This window comes from Takifugu rubripes, chromosome 14 (genome assembly GCF_901000725.2).
Source record: "Takifugu rubripes chromosome 14, fTakRub1.2, whole genome shotgun sequence".
Classification (NCBI taxonomy): domain Eukaryota; kingdom Metazoa; phylum Chordata; class Actinopteri; order Tetraodontiformes; family Tetraodontidae; genus Takifugu; species Takifugu rubripes.
Genome location: NC_042298.1, coordinates 13,145,296 through 13,160,465, shown reverse-complemented (window position 1 = coordinate 13,160,465; position 15,170 = coordinate 13,145,296). Strand labels below are relative to the sequence as shown.

Below are 15,170 nucleotides of genomic sequence, written 5' to 3'. Positions count from 1 at the left end.
TTAGATCCTATTATATTTTGGGGGTTTTAGGATTCAGTGTAAAGAGAAATACACGTAGTAAAAGTCAAAGGAAACCCAGCGTTACAAGTGTTGTAAATAATGTTAATATTGGAGTCCTCCAGTGGTCTTTGTACAGTATGTTGAAAATGAATGTATGTATTTATGCACTTATTAATTTCTGTATAAATAGAACAGGCCATTAGTGCCTCTTATCTAAAAAAGGTAATTTATTACAGCATATGCATTATTTAGTTATTGTGCATGTTAATTCATGTATAATTACAACACACACTGAAGACAAATAGATTTACAAACTGGCAACAAAACCTTTCATGGCAAGAAAATGAATCTTGTCAAAGAAAAACTGCTGCCACAGAATCGGCAATACCTGAAAATTGAAAGAAAAAAGATCTTGTATTAATCCAGAGACACAGAATCTAAATGATGTAATAAAACCACAAAAGATCAGACGTGCTAAAGGTCATTACTTACCACAAATGTTGCTGCCAACTTTCATATAAACATAACCCTTATCGCCCCATGTTGTTCCCCAGGAGTTCTGTACAATCCAATATGGGATATCCCCTACATGAGACAACGTGCATTTCAGTATTCAATTATTTACAGAGCAAAGGGCTGCCATGCTCGTTTGTGCGCAGTGCAGTGGAAACAACTTACTGCGTTATATAATCCTCGTGCAACGCTCGCAGACCCCGAGCATTTATGACAGTTTAAGAAACATGAAATTCTAATGAGTGTGAATCAAAAACAGTGTTGTCTTGCCAAAATGGAACGTGTCAAAAATAAAACTTTTAAATGCAAGAGGTGTCTGTTGTGATAACTCGGGTTTTTTAAACAAGCCTTCGCTGTTTGCCGCACTTATTTACACTTCTTAGAAATCGCATCATGCAAACAGAAACGCATGCATGCATCAGAGAGTTTTGGCTTGTGACCTTTCGGTTCCCCGGCCAGGATCTTAAAAGCCCTCCGACCCACTATTATCATTATTGATTCTACTGGAAAGCCCTGCAGTGACAGTCTGTACCAGTAGTGTCGTATCCGACCACCAGGACGGCGTGGTTGGACCTTTTGCTGGAGCAGTGGTACTGAATGATCCCACCGAGGTAGTCCTGCCAGCTCAAAGCATCCACGACCACAGACAAGGGCCCGTGCTTCACCAGGTGACCCATCATGGCCTCTTCTTGACCGCTGAAGGAGGACAGCAGGAGCGTTTAGTCCTAATGCAGCAAAATTGGCTGTGTAATTAGGCCACTTTATTGTCATATTATAATGTAAAGTGTGCCATTAAGAGAGGGGGGGGTGCAGAATTTATACGGGCTACAGAGGAAATGGCTGAAATTCAACAATTCAATGGGACAGATCTGGCACTCTTCTCTTCACCTCACACATCTTCTCAGTGAATTAATTTCTAATCAGCTGTTGCACCTCATTCTTACCGCTGCACATATGCAGTATGTGTCCACTGGGCTTTCTCCACGGAGGTATAATAATCTCTTGTCTGGATAGCAACATATAAGACTCGGATCACTGCCAAAGTGATTACAACCAAAGATATTGTCTCGACTTTAATTCAAAGGTAAGAACTACACTTAAGTGCTGGTTTGATTTATTTATTTCATCAAACTTTTATTTAGTGAGTGAAACCCACTGAGTCCTACCAACAAATGCATTAAAGAGTTAAAACACGGACAGGGTAAAGATAAAGTGGCTTATTCCACATGCCTAAATGACTCGCCCAAGTGTTGGAGCTCCTCTAGATAAACCACTATAGTGAGGGAGGTGGGGGCTGTTATTTCAGGGCTACATGTATTTTTCCTTGAACTTGGCTTATTACAATCATTCGGAATGATTGTGCAACCCACTGCTGTGTTGACAGGATAAACAGTTCTTGAACTTTGTGCTTGGTCAATCCCCTGGTTTTCCCTCATTTGCCCATTGGATAAAGAACAGTGTTGTAAATGTTTCAGACAGAAGACCAGCAGAAATGTGTATCTCACCTGAAGTCAAGGGCAGTAAAGTTCTTCACACCAACCCCTCCATGGGAACCAGAGAAAAAGTGACACATTCTTGTCTGAGCCTTGTAGGGATACTCTGACTGAGGCACCAGTTTCACTCTGGTCTGCCAAAGGATAAATAATTAATGAAATTATTAATCATTCATCTTTCTGCATCAATCCAAACCAGTGGTAATAATGAAAATGTAATGGTTATTATTCAATTATCTAGAACTATTAGAATATAACCTTAATTTCCACCATTATGTGAGTAGAATACAAGGTTAAACTGCATTACATGACTAGAATAATGACTTGAAATTGGAAATATACGTGCCTTTTAAGCTAGTTGTGATGTGAACTTCAGAAGTTATGGAGATACTGGTAGTAAGGACAAACTGTGCTTTGAGCTTCACAAGCAAAGGACCATTTAAGATGACCGCAAATAGCAGTCAAACCACTCTTCTTTGAAGAAAGTGACAAACCGACTAAGTGCTACCTTTGGAGGGCTGCAACTCAAAAATGCCATCGAGTGCAAAGCGGCGAGTTTGCAGATATTTTTAAAGTGCACCGAATGAGAAAACAGCAGCGTGTGGTGCAGCCTGCAAAGGCAAGTCGGGAGATCGGGGGCAATCAATGGAATTTGATTTTTAGGGCCAATGCTAAAACAGGCAATTAATAGCAGGTCGATAACTGAACACAATAACTACGACATCAGACCCAAATGGAAGTATCAAAAATTATTAAAAAAGGGGGAAAAAATGACAGAAGTGTTGTATTGTAAAATTAAAATAAACTTCAGAGGAAGTGGTTAAGAAATTCCCCCCGGAGTTTTACAAATAAAGAAACTGGATTAATAAGTAGAAAGACGGATTGTACCATAGATCATTTCAACGTGTTCATTCGTGCGTTTTGTTTTCTCGTCAACATACTGACTAAGCAAATGCCTCGTTTATTTTTGCTGCCCCTCCAAAGTCTCAAGTCGTCCACATGTTTTATTATTTGTGAAACTGAAGCACGTCCCGTTCTCACTCACTGAAGACTGCAGACTCAGCAGAGATGAAGATGAGGTTAGTGAGTGGACGCGGATACAACGGGGTGAACTAAAAAGGCGACGGGGAACCGCCGTCTGGCTCAACATCTCCGCAGGGTTAAAAAGGTGTGTGCACAAACACGTTAGTGTCAGCTCAGACATGATTGGAGCCGTAAATCCACTTAATCGGAGCACCGCTAAGATAATCCAGCTCATAGCAACGCCACAGCCTTTTTCCTTCCATGCACGTGGAGGAAGCTATGAGGCGAATTTTACAGCGTGAAGCGTCACATTTGCCCACTCATCAGGAAAAAATACCATCTGAATATGGCTCATCATGAAGCTGAAGTGCCGTAAGAGAACTCTACCACATAGATCAATTTAAGCAGATCGTCAGGAATCTGACGGCGCTGCCAAGTCGGTGGCCAGGCAGGAAACAGTTCTGGATGGCTCAGGTTAGTTTGGCTGTTACTACACATGCAGCAAAGAGGCGGACAGAGATTGGATATTCTCATTTTCAAAAGAATTTAGACGTCCTCTTCTGCCTTTGATATTCCCAGAAATTGACAAATTCTATCAAACCAAAAACCATAAATAGCACGACAGGAGTGAGAAACCACGCAGAATGTATTTTTAGTTAAAGGTTGCGCTGGCGGTCCAAAAAAGCATGTTTCATCACTCAGTCAAGTGAGAAGCACACCAACGTATGAAAGCATGGCCGCTGTATTCCGCTGTATTCTAGAATTACATTACTAGATCAGTTCAAACCTGCTGTTAAACAAGTGGTTTGGAAAAGTCCACATACTTGAGTTAACCACTTCAAAGCGGCGACCGGGGTGCCTCCGTTGCAGCCTTTATTTTGAAACGAGCAGTCCAGAACCTGCTGCACGCTGAGTTCCACCAATTGCGAGCCCCCAATTGCGTGGACGGACTGCACGGCGCCGACGACGCTGAAGGCCCAGCAGCTTCCACACTGCACATAAAAGGACAGTGATCGCAACCCGTGACAGTTCTAGAAAGGAATAAAGTTTCTCTGATAGTCAATGGTTTTTAAGTGCCTGAGTTTGAAGACTCCTTATTAAATTTGAGGACCTTGACTTGAACTTTAGTCAGTGCAAATCTAACGGGATTTTAGAATCAAAACTCTATTAGAATGATCAAGGTTGGGAGATCATTTTTATGTTGGGAAGTCGCACCCACCCATGACTGTGTAGGTGTGACTAATTGTTCTCTACTGCCATCTACTGTCAGATACACATCAGGTGTTGGCTGGAGGCTTCCAGCTCCCTACACTTTAGATTTTCAATAGATATTGAAATAATGACAATCAATGCAATATCATATGATTTTATGTGGATTAAGAGAACCAAAACCATCAGCCCGATCTGCTACATTACATATCATCAGCTGAGAATTTGGATATTTGGATGACAGAGGCTCAAACCGACCTGTTCTGCCTATTCTGCCTTTGTCTGCATACACGTGCTGATCTTGTGATGTAAAGATATATTTCTTTTTGATAGCAGCAGCGTTGAGCAGCATCTCTTTATGTATGGGAAATTAATCAGTTCAATTAAATTAGGCGCGCATTCTTCTGCTGTGGACTAGGTCTCGTTTCCTTGTGCAGCATAAAATCCTATTAATGTGATAAAAGGAAGCATTCTCTCTCCAAAAAAAGAAAATCTTGTGTTTACACAGTTTATTGTCAATACTGAAAAAAACCAACACATCAGTAACATGACTTAGACTGAAGTTTGATACAGAAAACATCAGAACCTTCTGCTGTTCTTGAACATGTCAGAAATGCTAAATATTAAAATCATCAAAACCTAAACCAAGAGGAATTTGAGATGTGAGGCTTGAGATTTGGAGTTTTTGTACACAGCGCTGTGTTTATTTTCAGGCTCTCTATCCCCCTGTTTGGCTGCATGAAAAAAAAAAAATCAGTTTGTGGAGAAGAGCTGCTGGAGAGCAAAGTGCTCGGTGAGTGTGGTTATATACAGACTCCCTGAAGTGGTAAACCCTTCATCAACTTAAGGGAGTGAAATACTGTGTAGGCTTTAGCCAGTATGGGCTGGTTTCTGCAGAAAAAATATCAGCCCCGATGGCAAATCGACTGAGGGAAAATGTGAGAAAGAAAGTAAACCTTTCTAAAGCTGCAGCAGCAGCAGCTCTGCCTCCTTTCATCACTTTCTCTAATAAACAGCCCCGTGTTCTCTATCATTTTTGCCCTGACTGTAAAATAAGTCGCCTCTTTGCAAGGTCCCATAATTCCCCGCTTTATCCTAACTTGCATCTGTGCCACGTGACGACGTGCGTGGAGACAGATGCTTTCACACCCATCTGCTACATATAAACATCTGCTCACCAGCATGTCCACTCTTGAAGCTCAGAGAGATCACAACAGGCCACTGTTTATTAGCACCACTACAGAAGGCACCTGATGGGTTTCACAGAGCGGAAAAGGCAACTAAAAACAGGCCAACCCTATCTGGGTCATCTATTAGATCAAATTATTTATACCATAATCTGATCTAATTCATGATCATTTGCTTGAGAAATTAAATAAAGTTTATTCCCAGCTTTTGACTTACTGCTTGTTGGTTCTGGACTGGTGCCACTATTGCATGGTCCCTCCAGTCAAATTTGGCTGGGAGCCCCTCTGCTTTCTGTCCAGAGAAGGCTGGAGCTCTGTCAGCACTCGCTCGCAGGTACAGATCTGTGGATTACATATACAGCTCAAAGAAAACCTTGGACATAGCGATGCCTGCTAAAAATAAAGGCAGCACAAATTGAGCCCCGGTCCCTCGATGAAAGACGGAAACCAGTCGGTTCAACACTGATTTACAGTAAGTGTGCACATCTTTCCTGATTAAACACCCATAATTGTGTGGAAAAAATTAAAAGCATTAAATTCATATACTGTTGTGTCAGTTCCTATAGCAATGAGGCAAATTTGCACAGCGGCAGACCAACCTTGAAATTCCCTCTGCGACAGGTCAGAGAACTGGTTTATGCCGTACTTGGCAGACTGCGAGGCTGCGGAGAAGGAATTCAAATAGGCATGTCGCGTTGCAGATTCCTGCAATCACAATGCGAAGTTAGACGAAGGGCTGAGAAAAGTGGAAAAAAGGAGCCTTTAAAATGTTACTCGAGACATTAAAATGAACAGAAAAATAAGCCGCCTAATTTTTTATAACCAAGAAAAACAATTATAAATGACCTAAACAATATACAAAGAAATCAAAATGTTACTTGTAATTAATGCAAATTCCCAAATATTTCTATTGCTAGTTAACCCACGTTTGATGCTTATTTACCATCTGAGAAACTGCTTGGTTTTATTGCTTTACTTTTTTTAAATGTAGTTTTTAAAGTTTTAGCTCCTCAGGCAACATAAGATGACATCACATTCCCACTACAACAGTTAAATGCAATTACATCAGCATGTGAAGAGTCCCTTTATGCCTTTAGCCGTACTTTAAATGATGACAAATAAAACTTCTGCATCCTAGTGTTGCCACATTTTATCTCTGGGGTAATTATTAATTTATTTTATTGGTATCAGACAAGCTAAAACAAATGCAGTCTAATAAAAATAGTCATGCAATAAACATTCAAACCGTAAATAAGAACTGCACAAAACTGAATCAGCGTTCTAAAAATAGTGCGGTAATCTGACATTTTCTTTTAAATTTATGATTATATATAATGATTTGATCTTTTATAGATTAATAACATTACCATAAATATAAAATAACAGAATTACCAACCAAACATAAAACCTTTTTTTTTTTTTTTTAAAGGGGGAAAACTGACAGCTTGTATTTGCACACACACACACACACACACACACACACACACGCACACACACACACGCACTTCTCATGAAACCTGTTACTACTTTTGCCCACAACTAAGTGCTACTTTTTAAAGACCCAATTCCCTGACTGTCAGTGCAGAATTGCGGGTAAAAGTGGAGACAGATGCTGCAGCACTTTAGCGTGAAGCAGCAGCCCATCTGTGCACGTCAGTCTTAAAAACAAGGAGCGGCTGATTTAATAGCTGTCACAGCGCCGCCATGGAGTGAAATCCCGGCTGTGTCTCGGGCCATTTTGACTGGGAAACTGAGCAGAGTGTCGTTGCTGACATCAATTATAAATCACTGCACTCATGCCAACTTTGATAAAAGGCGTCACATGTCTGTCATAGTGCTTCTGACTGGCTGGTTCCCAGAATATCCCGGTGCAGGACATGGAATCAAACCAATATAATTAGTGTAGCATTAAATATGACAATTTATTTCAATAAAAATTAATGCATATGTATTACAGTACAGTGTGTTAAAAGATGAATGCATATTTATTACAGTACAGTGTGCATTTAAATGTTACTAGCTGTAGTAAATTGCAGGGATTAAAGTGCTAATAGTAACGGGGGGTGCAGTGTTGTGGTTTGCAGCGCCCGTAGTCACGTAGTTTTAGTCAAACCACAATTTAAACTAAGGGATTAATAGTTAGAGGGCGCATCCATTCGTCCCACATTAAACTTTGGGGAATCCGCACATTGTTTGGCTCAATGCGCGTCGGCCAGACGTCAAATAACGCTGGATTACGGGAGGAAGCGACGCGTTAGCGGAACAACTTCCCGAACCTACCTGAAAAAAGAAAAGACGGCGGTCGAACTGCGGACTGTTGACCTCGTAATTGCGGCCAAAACGCTCCCTGAACCACTCGAAATCGGACGCGGACGAGTTTACTTTCACCCAGGTGTCAGAGGCGCTGACATACTGCCCGAATGGCGTCCAACCTAACGCGGAGGGTAAAAGCAAAAGCAGAACTAAAGCACCAGCCGTCATTGAAGGGAAGTTACTGTTAAGACGACGTGAAAAGTTCTTTACGAAACGAAAGTGTAACCAAGGAGAGTTTCAGCGGACATGGCGAGAGGACTGAAGGGCGCATGCGCAAGATGAAGGCGCGCTTCCTCTGCAAGGCGCAGGCACAAAGGTCATCATTTTCATTAATAGCTATTATTATTGGTATTATTACAACACTTTGGAAATGTCAAAGAAGCTATTGTGCGGCAAAAACCTCTCAAGTCTCAGAATTCATTGATCATATATTCCACACAGACTTCAGTCACTGACGACTATGAAGCATTTTTAACACATCTAATTCATAGTTTAAAAAATGTCATCTGAAATCACACAATGTCAAATTTGACTAGTTTAAATGAAGCCACGCACAGGTATGCAGCATTGCACTAGTTGCTGAGAAGCTCTGGCAGCTGCAGAGCATTTTCCCCCTGAGCTGCACTTTGTCTGGACGAGCCAGCCCGTCAGTTCTCTGAGAGAAAAACCAGGACCACTTGTCCGTTATTTGAAGAGGCATCCGATCCTGTCTTCATAATAACCCAGCCTTCTTTTACGCGGGAAGCAATGTCGGAGTCGACGAGGGACCTGACCAACAAGCCTTTTGCGGCCCAGTTGTCCCACGTCTACCTCAGTATCTTGGCGCTGTTTTGTTTTAAGCTCTTCGTGAAGATTTCCCTCAACTTGCTTGCGTACTTCTACATTGTCCGGGGGAACCGCAAAGAGGCGGCCAGGATATCAGCAGAGTTCTATGATTACGGCCAACATAGTAAGTACCATCATAAACTCACTTGGTAGGTACAGGACTGTTTGGTTCCTTTAAGTTCCAACTCATATAATTGGAGAAAATTAAAAAAAAATATGCAAAAGAGCTACATGATGTCTACACTATACACAAAGATGTATAAAGTAGTGGAAAATATTAATTTTAAAAGATTAAAAATCAGGATATGTACCTGTGACCACACAAGCAGACATGTATTCACATTTTCCATGTTTATAAATGAGCTATAAATACTTTATTGCTAACTTCCTTGGCTTATAACAGCCATTAGCTGCATTTTTACACCACATACAGACAAATAATGCTACTTTTCTTCCATTAATTTAAATTAAGTACAAATAAATCCTGAAAAAACTATATTGAATATTACATGAAGCCAGTGAGGGCTGGCAGCGTGTTTTTCTCTAAAGTATTAATAGAACATAGTCATGATTGCCCCCCCCCCCCCCCCCCTCACCCCTCACCCTTTCCCCCACCCTGCCCTAGTTTCCATTCCCAGCTATGCAGTGAACCCTTTCACACTCACAACAGCAACAAACACAACACTCCATATTTCCAGGGACAGACGGAGGTACTTTACGAGGAGAAGGAGCGACGCGACGCCGACATAATCTGTATCCGTTTTTTCGAGAGGATGTTAAATTTAAAGAGAATTCAGCCTGCAGAATACTGATCAGCTAGACCCAGGCTATTAGTCAGAGTCCTGCAGGTAGCTTACCTTGTTCTAAAAATCTTTTTGATGTCTGCAGCTCAGCCTTTCACGTGTGTTTCCACTTCAGATTAGTGTCGGTTAGGGAAAATTCCCAGTGTAAATAAAATCACAGGCATTCAAATGGAAACTTCCCGTTGATTATCATCACCGAGGTCTGATTAAAAATGGATAAAGATGAGAATGAAGATGATGAAGTGTGGAACGCATCAGCCGTTATTCTGGATATTGATTCAGGTGCGCCGAGAGTCACAGTCGGAGACACATTTTTATCTGCCGAAATGATATTGAACGGCCGCAGCCAGTTTTTCAACTTTAATATCCATCTGTCACACCGGCGTCACGAGATGAACGGGAATATGTAGCTTTGAAAAATAAGAATTCAGTAAAAAAAAAAGAAACTGTTGGGGAAATTTAATTAGCAGTTGTACAATACAAGGAGGACAAGGTCGTTTATCAATAGGCAAGAGTTGATTTACCAGCTTCTTACTAAACCATTAATGACAAGTTATTGTCATTATTCTGTCATTTATTGTAGCAAACTGTACTTTCAACACGAATCTGGTGTAAATATCAGCACTTGCATGATTAGAATTGTATTTATTCCATCACTTTACTTTGTAATTTTGTATAACAGCATCAGCACAGTGTTTCTAAATGAAGAGAGACCATTATGCACTGAAACCTTGCCTGATCTGCAGGATCCTGGGCTGACCGATCACCCCTCCATGATGCAGCCAGTCAGGGCCGGCTCCTGGCTCTGAGGAACCTCATTTTACAGGTGAATTTTGCAATCCATCCAGAGACCAATGCACTAATGGGGTCTTTGGGAGCTGCTCTCAGGGGAAAATTATTATCCATCAGAGCAGCGCTTTGGTATAAATGGAGTAATTATGCATATCTGCAATTAACTGTAATTATCCAAGTCCAGCCGCACCTCATTGTTAATTTACAACCTTCCAACAGTCCAATCAAGTTTCTCTTTTACCAAAAATAACACCGTAATCAGATTAAAATGATGTTGTATCATTATAGCAATAATGAATCTTAATTGCGAAACTTGTTGAGGCCGTGGCCTCCCATTGGCCAATACAGGCTGTTCAGAATTCTGCAGAGGCATAGGGTACAAATGAAAATAGGCGTAGCTAAACATCTGAAAGTAAAAGGCAAATGCCACAAGCAACAGCTCCTCGTCAGTAACAAATATTGTGTTTATTGTGTGGGTTTGCAGAGGACGACCGTTAAGAGCTGCAAGCTAAATGCGTTGGGTATAGTTCAGCAATGAGCCTGGAGTGTTACGCAACAAATCAATCAATTGATTCAAGGTTAGAAAAGATAAGCAAGTTTAAGTACAAACTGTTCATTTTTTATTTTAACAGACGGGGAGGGTTCATTGCTTTGTTTATTTTTTTCCTTTTCCTGCACTGAACGGATGAAAAGTGCGGTCCCATCGCGTCCATGGACTACTCATGGCCGCAAAACAGCAACTATTGGACATAAAACGGTTTTAAAACATATTTTGTTCTTATTCAAATCAATTCTGGCAGCGGTGTCATTAACCTTGTTGAGCCCATCACGAGTACATTAGCAAAGGTTTAATGTCACTTTTAATGCCTCTAATTCCCGTGTCTGTGTTCAGGGTCACAGCGTAAACGTTCTGACAATAGACCATGTGACGCCCCTTCACGAGGCCTGCGTTGGAGACCATGTCGCCTGCGCCAGAGCACTTATTGATGCAGGAGCAAATGTGAGTCTCGCATTTACACTGGAAATTCTTTTCTTAAATGCTCTGTAGGGAAAGAATGTCATTATGGAGCTGAATTCTCCTTCAGAAGTCCCAAGGATGTTCACATCTGCCCGATTAAGCTAGGCCTAAAAATAAGAGCTAAAAAAAACTATGTGTTTACAGGTCAATGCTCTGACGATTGATGGAGCCACCCCTCTGTTCAATGCCTGTACAGTGGGAAGTGTGGCATGCACAGAAATTCTTTTGGAAAATGGAGCACAGCCCCAGAGCCTGGTGTACCATCCCTCACCTATGCACGAAGCAACAAGTAAAGGTAAATTATAACGGAACGAAACACGTTCAGAATCGCAAGACTCCGTTATTTTGGGTAATTCTCACAGCGGAGACAAAATCTATACATATTTAAGGCATCCGTCGCAGCAAACTCCCCCTTCCCGATGAGGCAACGGAATATTATGGCAATGTTATGTATACCGGTATACGAAACATTATTCCCCCCAATTTTAAAAGCAGTGCACAGCTGAAATAAGTCATGTGACTCTTGGGTATCACAAAATTGTTGAAGGTCATCACTATATGTACAGATAATGTGCACTAAATTCATGACTGCTGCAGTGCAGCTATTTAAATATGTATCTCTACATTATCGACTGTTATTAAATAAGACAGGAGCTAAACTTTCATTAAAATTCTGGCAGTTTGAAATGGCCGTGAGCGTGGGCCAGTCGCTCCGCCGAAGTCGTTTTCCCCACCAGAAAAAGAGCTTTAAAAATAAATTCAAACATGACCCGAGGAGACAGCTTGGAGAATTATCTCCTACTGCCATTTACTGATTACTGTGGTCATGCTCCATTACTTTCAGGTCATTATGGGTGTGTGGAAGCTCTGTTAACTTGGGGGGCAGATGTGGATATGGACATTCCTCACCTGGGCACAGCGCTATATACAGCCTGCATCTGCCAGGAGCTGGAGTGTGCCAGTAAGCTCCTGAGGGAAGGTCAGTTTGCAGCAATGTTTCCTGATGCCAACCTCACGTCCTACCTCAGCATCTGCACAGGCATACAGGCAGAAAAGAGGTTTCTTTGGCAAATATCGCCTTTAGGTTGAGTAATTTAAGCAGATATAAATGTGAACAGTGACTCTTTCCTCCCAAAAGCATAAAATTGGCAGTCAGATATGGAAAGTTTGATTTCTAGCAGCAGCCCGCAGCTGACTGATCATGACTTGAAACCTTTCTTGTTTGCCTTGGGCTACTGAGTCATTTTCCAGAAATGAAAAACCAAAAAAAAAAAGACGACACATAAAGTGAGGCAAGAACTTAAAGTGTACTCACTGTTATGTGTGCAGGTGCAAATGTACAGAAAGGCAAATCCCTGGATTCACCTTTACATGCAGCTGCTGAAAAAGACAGCACAGAAGTTGTGAAGCTGCTGCTGGACTTCGGGGCAGACATTAATGCCCGGAACACAGAATTTCAGAGACCGGTAGACGTGGCTCCACCCAGCAGTCTAACCGAGGGCTTCCTCCTCCTATATGAAGGTTCAAACATCTTTTTTATGTACAGCCTTTGTTCCTACACAAGTCCATCCCCAAAGCCAGCATATTTGGACATAGACAGTCACTCCCAGCTCTCACACTGTCTAATTTTTATAGCTACTCCACGACTGCTCAGCCAGCTGTGTCGCCAGTGCATCAGGAACTGTGTTGGCCGGGACAGGCTCCATCTTCTGGCCCATCTACCCCTGCCAAATAGGCTCAGGAGCTACCTGCAGTATCACTGAAGGCTGGAAAGCTTGAGCTAATGACCTGTCGCCTACGTCCAAACAGAAATGAGGTAAATCCACCAAACGGTGGAGCCAGATGTTTGTAAAGCTGAATTTTTGTACCTGTACTCACAAAGGTAACCAATAAGGTCTGCAAGAACTACTATAGAAATAAGCAAAAGGTGTACAATTATGGTATGTTGCATTTTGAATATATTTTTGATATTTACAATGACCACAACAGATGGATGCAACTTGGAACCTTGACTTTTTGAGAATATAATGTAATAAAGGCAGTATCCATCATTCTCTGTTTGATAAATAGACCTGATGTGTAGAGCATAACACAATTAAACTGCTTTGAAAACCGCACACCCACAATTATGTTGTCTTTACATAACGTCGCGCCCTGCGTGGTTGTCGAAATTAATTGTTCCAACGCAAAAATTAGACGTATCAAGTTTGAGTGCCAACAACTGGATGGAGCTGATTTGTAAACTGGACGGTGCTCTTCGCTACTGTACTTTTCTTTTTTGCAGGAATGAGTTTCTTTTAAATTGTCAGTAAAGAGCGGCAGAAAAGCACAAGTTTAGGTTTTGTGGATTTCTTACTGAAGCAGACAAAGTGGGATGTAAATTTTATATTTTAATTAAAACAAAAAAAACAATAAGCTACTACCACAATTGGGATGTACAAGCAGATGTAAACTGTGAAACATCTGAAACAAGAGCAGCAAACACACAAGATTCTCAGCACCAGGAATTAGACGAGGTTATAAATAAATCTAGAGACAGAGGTGCAACACAATGGGGTAGGAGGCAGTCAAGCAGGTGAGAAAAACAAAGGAAGAGGTGTCAAATTTGAAAAAGACATGAGGCAAACAAGAGAATTGTACAGCATGGACACAAAATAAACACCTCAAAAATACAGACAAAAGAAGCACTTGACAAAAGGAGCAGAATATTAACACACACATCTTAGATATATAATATATTAAGGTGAGACAAGTGCAAAATATCTCATGAAATATAAACATGACAACATGGATCCTGAAATCCACTGAAAAGTGTGAAAAAGAACACTTTAAAACCTGAAAGACAAGAGGCTCCGGACCTGAAAAGACCAATTTGCGACTCCGCGTTTATAAAAACCAGAGAATGCAACTCAGCAGGCTCCAGACTGCAACACTGTCAACTTTGAAAATTGAATAATATGAATATTTAAGACACACTGAATACTTAGAAGTTGGCTAAACTGCACAACACACAACTTGTAGTAACCAAAGAACGGCTAATGGAGTACGAGAGGCTAAACTGACTTTTCAGCTGAGAATTACAGGTTTAGAACAAAAAGTCCATTTAGAGAAGGTGATGCTGATGGGTATCCAGACTCGGGGCAGTAATACTGGCTTTGAAAGCTTAATGACCCCATGTTGTGTGAAGCCTAATGAGAGGTCTAAAATCTGCAGAGTTGCTGGCTTCACATCTATAATGAGGGTGAACTTTTTTCCCCCAAAGAAGCTAAATAAAGACATTAATTGAATTATACAGAAAGGTGATAGTTATAATGAAATAACCAGTGGATAATTTGCCTTGTGGCAACAATAATTTCCTCAAAATCATCTTTTTTTCCCCAACAAGAAAAACACTTTTCAACTGATCTATATTACAAAGGGGCATCTGTTGTTGGCAAAGAGTGAAACTGGAGCCAGAGGAAGGTGGAAATGGCTTTACCAGCTTCTCTAAATCACCCACTCCAATATTTTCTCCACACATATTTGTATTATCCTTATTTTACTCTAAAGCTGCAACTGACAGAAAAAAAAGCACACCGACAAAATCATTGAACTGTAAACCAGGTGCAGCAGAGCAGAGGGTGCAGTAGGTCTCCACTACCGGTATTTAAACCAACAGGAGGCAGGGTTTGATAGCAGGAGAGGGGAAAAGCACACATTGGTTGGAAAATATATATATTGACTCTCCCTCTGGGAAAAGTTATCTATTTACTTATATTTCCACAGTTCTGTTCTTAGAATCAAAAATGTTCAGCCAGTGTCTGACTTTATTGAACAAAAGCACCAGGAGCTGCTGCTCACACAAGCTCAATGCCTGACCTCTGAGGTCAATTAATACCAGTCTGACAGAAATAATGCCTGAGCCCACAAACCAGAGGGAAGCAGGAATCATTCTCCATCAGGGCTCAGAGCTCAGGCATGGAGAGGGGCTTCTCTACCCTGCTCAGTTACCCAG

The 15,170-nt window shown here is 41.2% G+C and overlaps 3 protein-coding genes across 11 annotated transcripts in view; 2 read left to right on the top strand and 1 right to left on the bottom strand.

Annotated features, from left to right (window-relative positions):
- Positions 1–81: 81 nt before the first annotated feature.
- On the bottom strand, positions 82–7,939 carry ctso (cathepsin O). Of its 4 annotated transcripts, none has more exons than XM_011610945.2 (8): positions 7,706–7,939; positions 6,025–6,130; positions 5,643–5,767; positions 3,854–4,021; positions 2,019–2,140; positions 1,046–1,209; positions 493–585; positions 82–388 (listed from the first exon to the last, which is right to left on the bottom strand). In XM_011610945.2, the coding sequence occupies exons 1-8, from the start codon at positions 7,904–7,906 to the stop codon at positions 354–356; spliced, it is 1,014 nt and encodes a 337-aa protein (XP_011609247.2). In that variant the 5' UTR covers positions 7,907–7,939; the 3' UTR covers positions 82–353. The 4 variants fall into 4 exon arrangements, with proteins under 4 accessions (XP_011609247.2, XP_029703267.1, XP_029703266.1 ...); XM_029847407.1 differs by having other exon boundaries at positions 1,087–1,209; XM_029847406.1 differs by having other exon boundaries at positions 82–585; positions 1,087–1,209.
- Positions 5,724–15,170, top strand: part of lrit3a (info leucine-rich repeat, immunoglobulin-like and transmembrane domains 3a) — a 30,189-nt gene continuing 20,742 nt past the window's right edge. The window contains exons 1-2 of one of the 3 annotated variants that reach the window (XR_003890841.1): positions 5,724–5,897; positions 6,047–6,186. The gene's annotated coding sequence lies outside the window, so the exon portion shown is untranslated. Of the gene's footprint in view, positions 5,898–5,982; positions 6,187–15,170 lie in introns of those variants that run through there. The other 2 variants (XR_003890840.1, XM_029847405.1) reach the window with 2 other exon arrangements.
- On the top strand, positions 7,987–13,293 carry asb5a (ankyrin repeat and SOCS box containing 5a). Of its 4 annotated transcripts, XM_029847410.1 has the most exons (9): positions 8,637–8,687; positions 10,113–10,192; positions 10,643–10,736; positions 10,852–10,915; positions 11,051–11,158; positions 11,321–11,471; positions 12,021–12,155; positions 12,506–12,697; positions 12,812–13,293. In XM_029847410.1, exons 3-9 carry the CDS (start codon positions 10,693–10,695, stop codon positions 12,937–12,939), a joined length of 822 nt encoding a protein of 273 aa, XP_029703270.1. In that variant the 5' UTR covers positions 8,637–8,687; positions 10,113–10,192; positions 10,643–10,692; the 3' UTR covers positions 12,940–13,293. The 4 variants fall into 4 exon arrangements, with proteins under 4 accessions (XP_003970693.1, XP_029703269.1, XP_029703268.1 ...); XM_003970644.3 differs by lacking the exons at positions 10,643–10,736; positions 10,852–10,915 and having other exon boundaries at positions 7,987–8,687; XM_029847408.1 differs by lacking the exons at positions 10,643–10,736; positions 10,852–10,915 and having other exon boundaries at positions 8,544–9,648.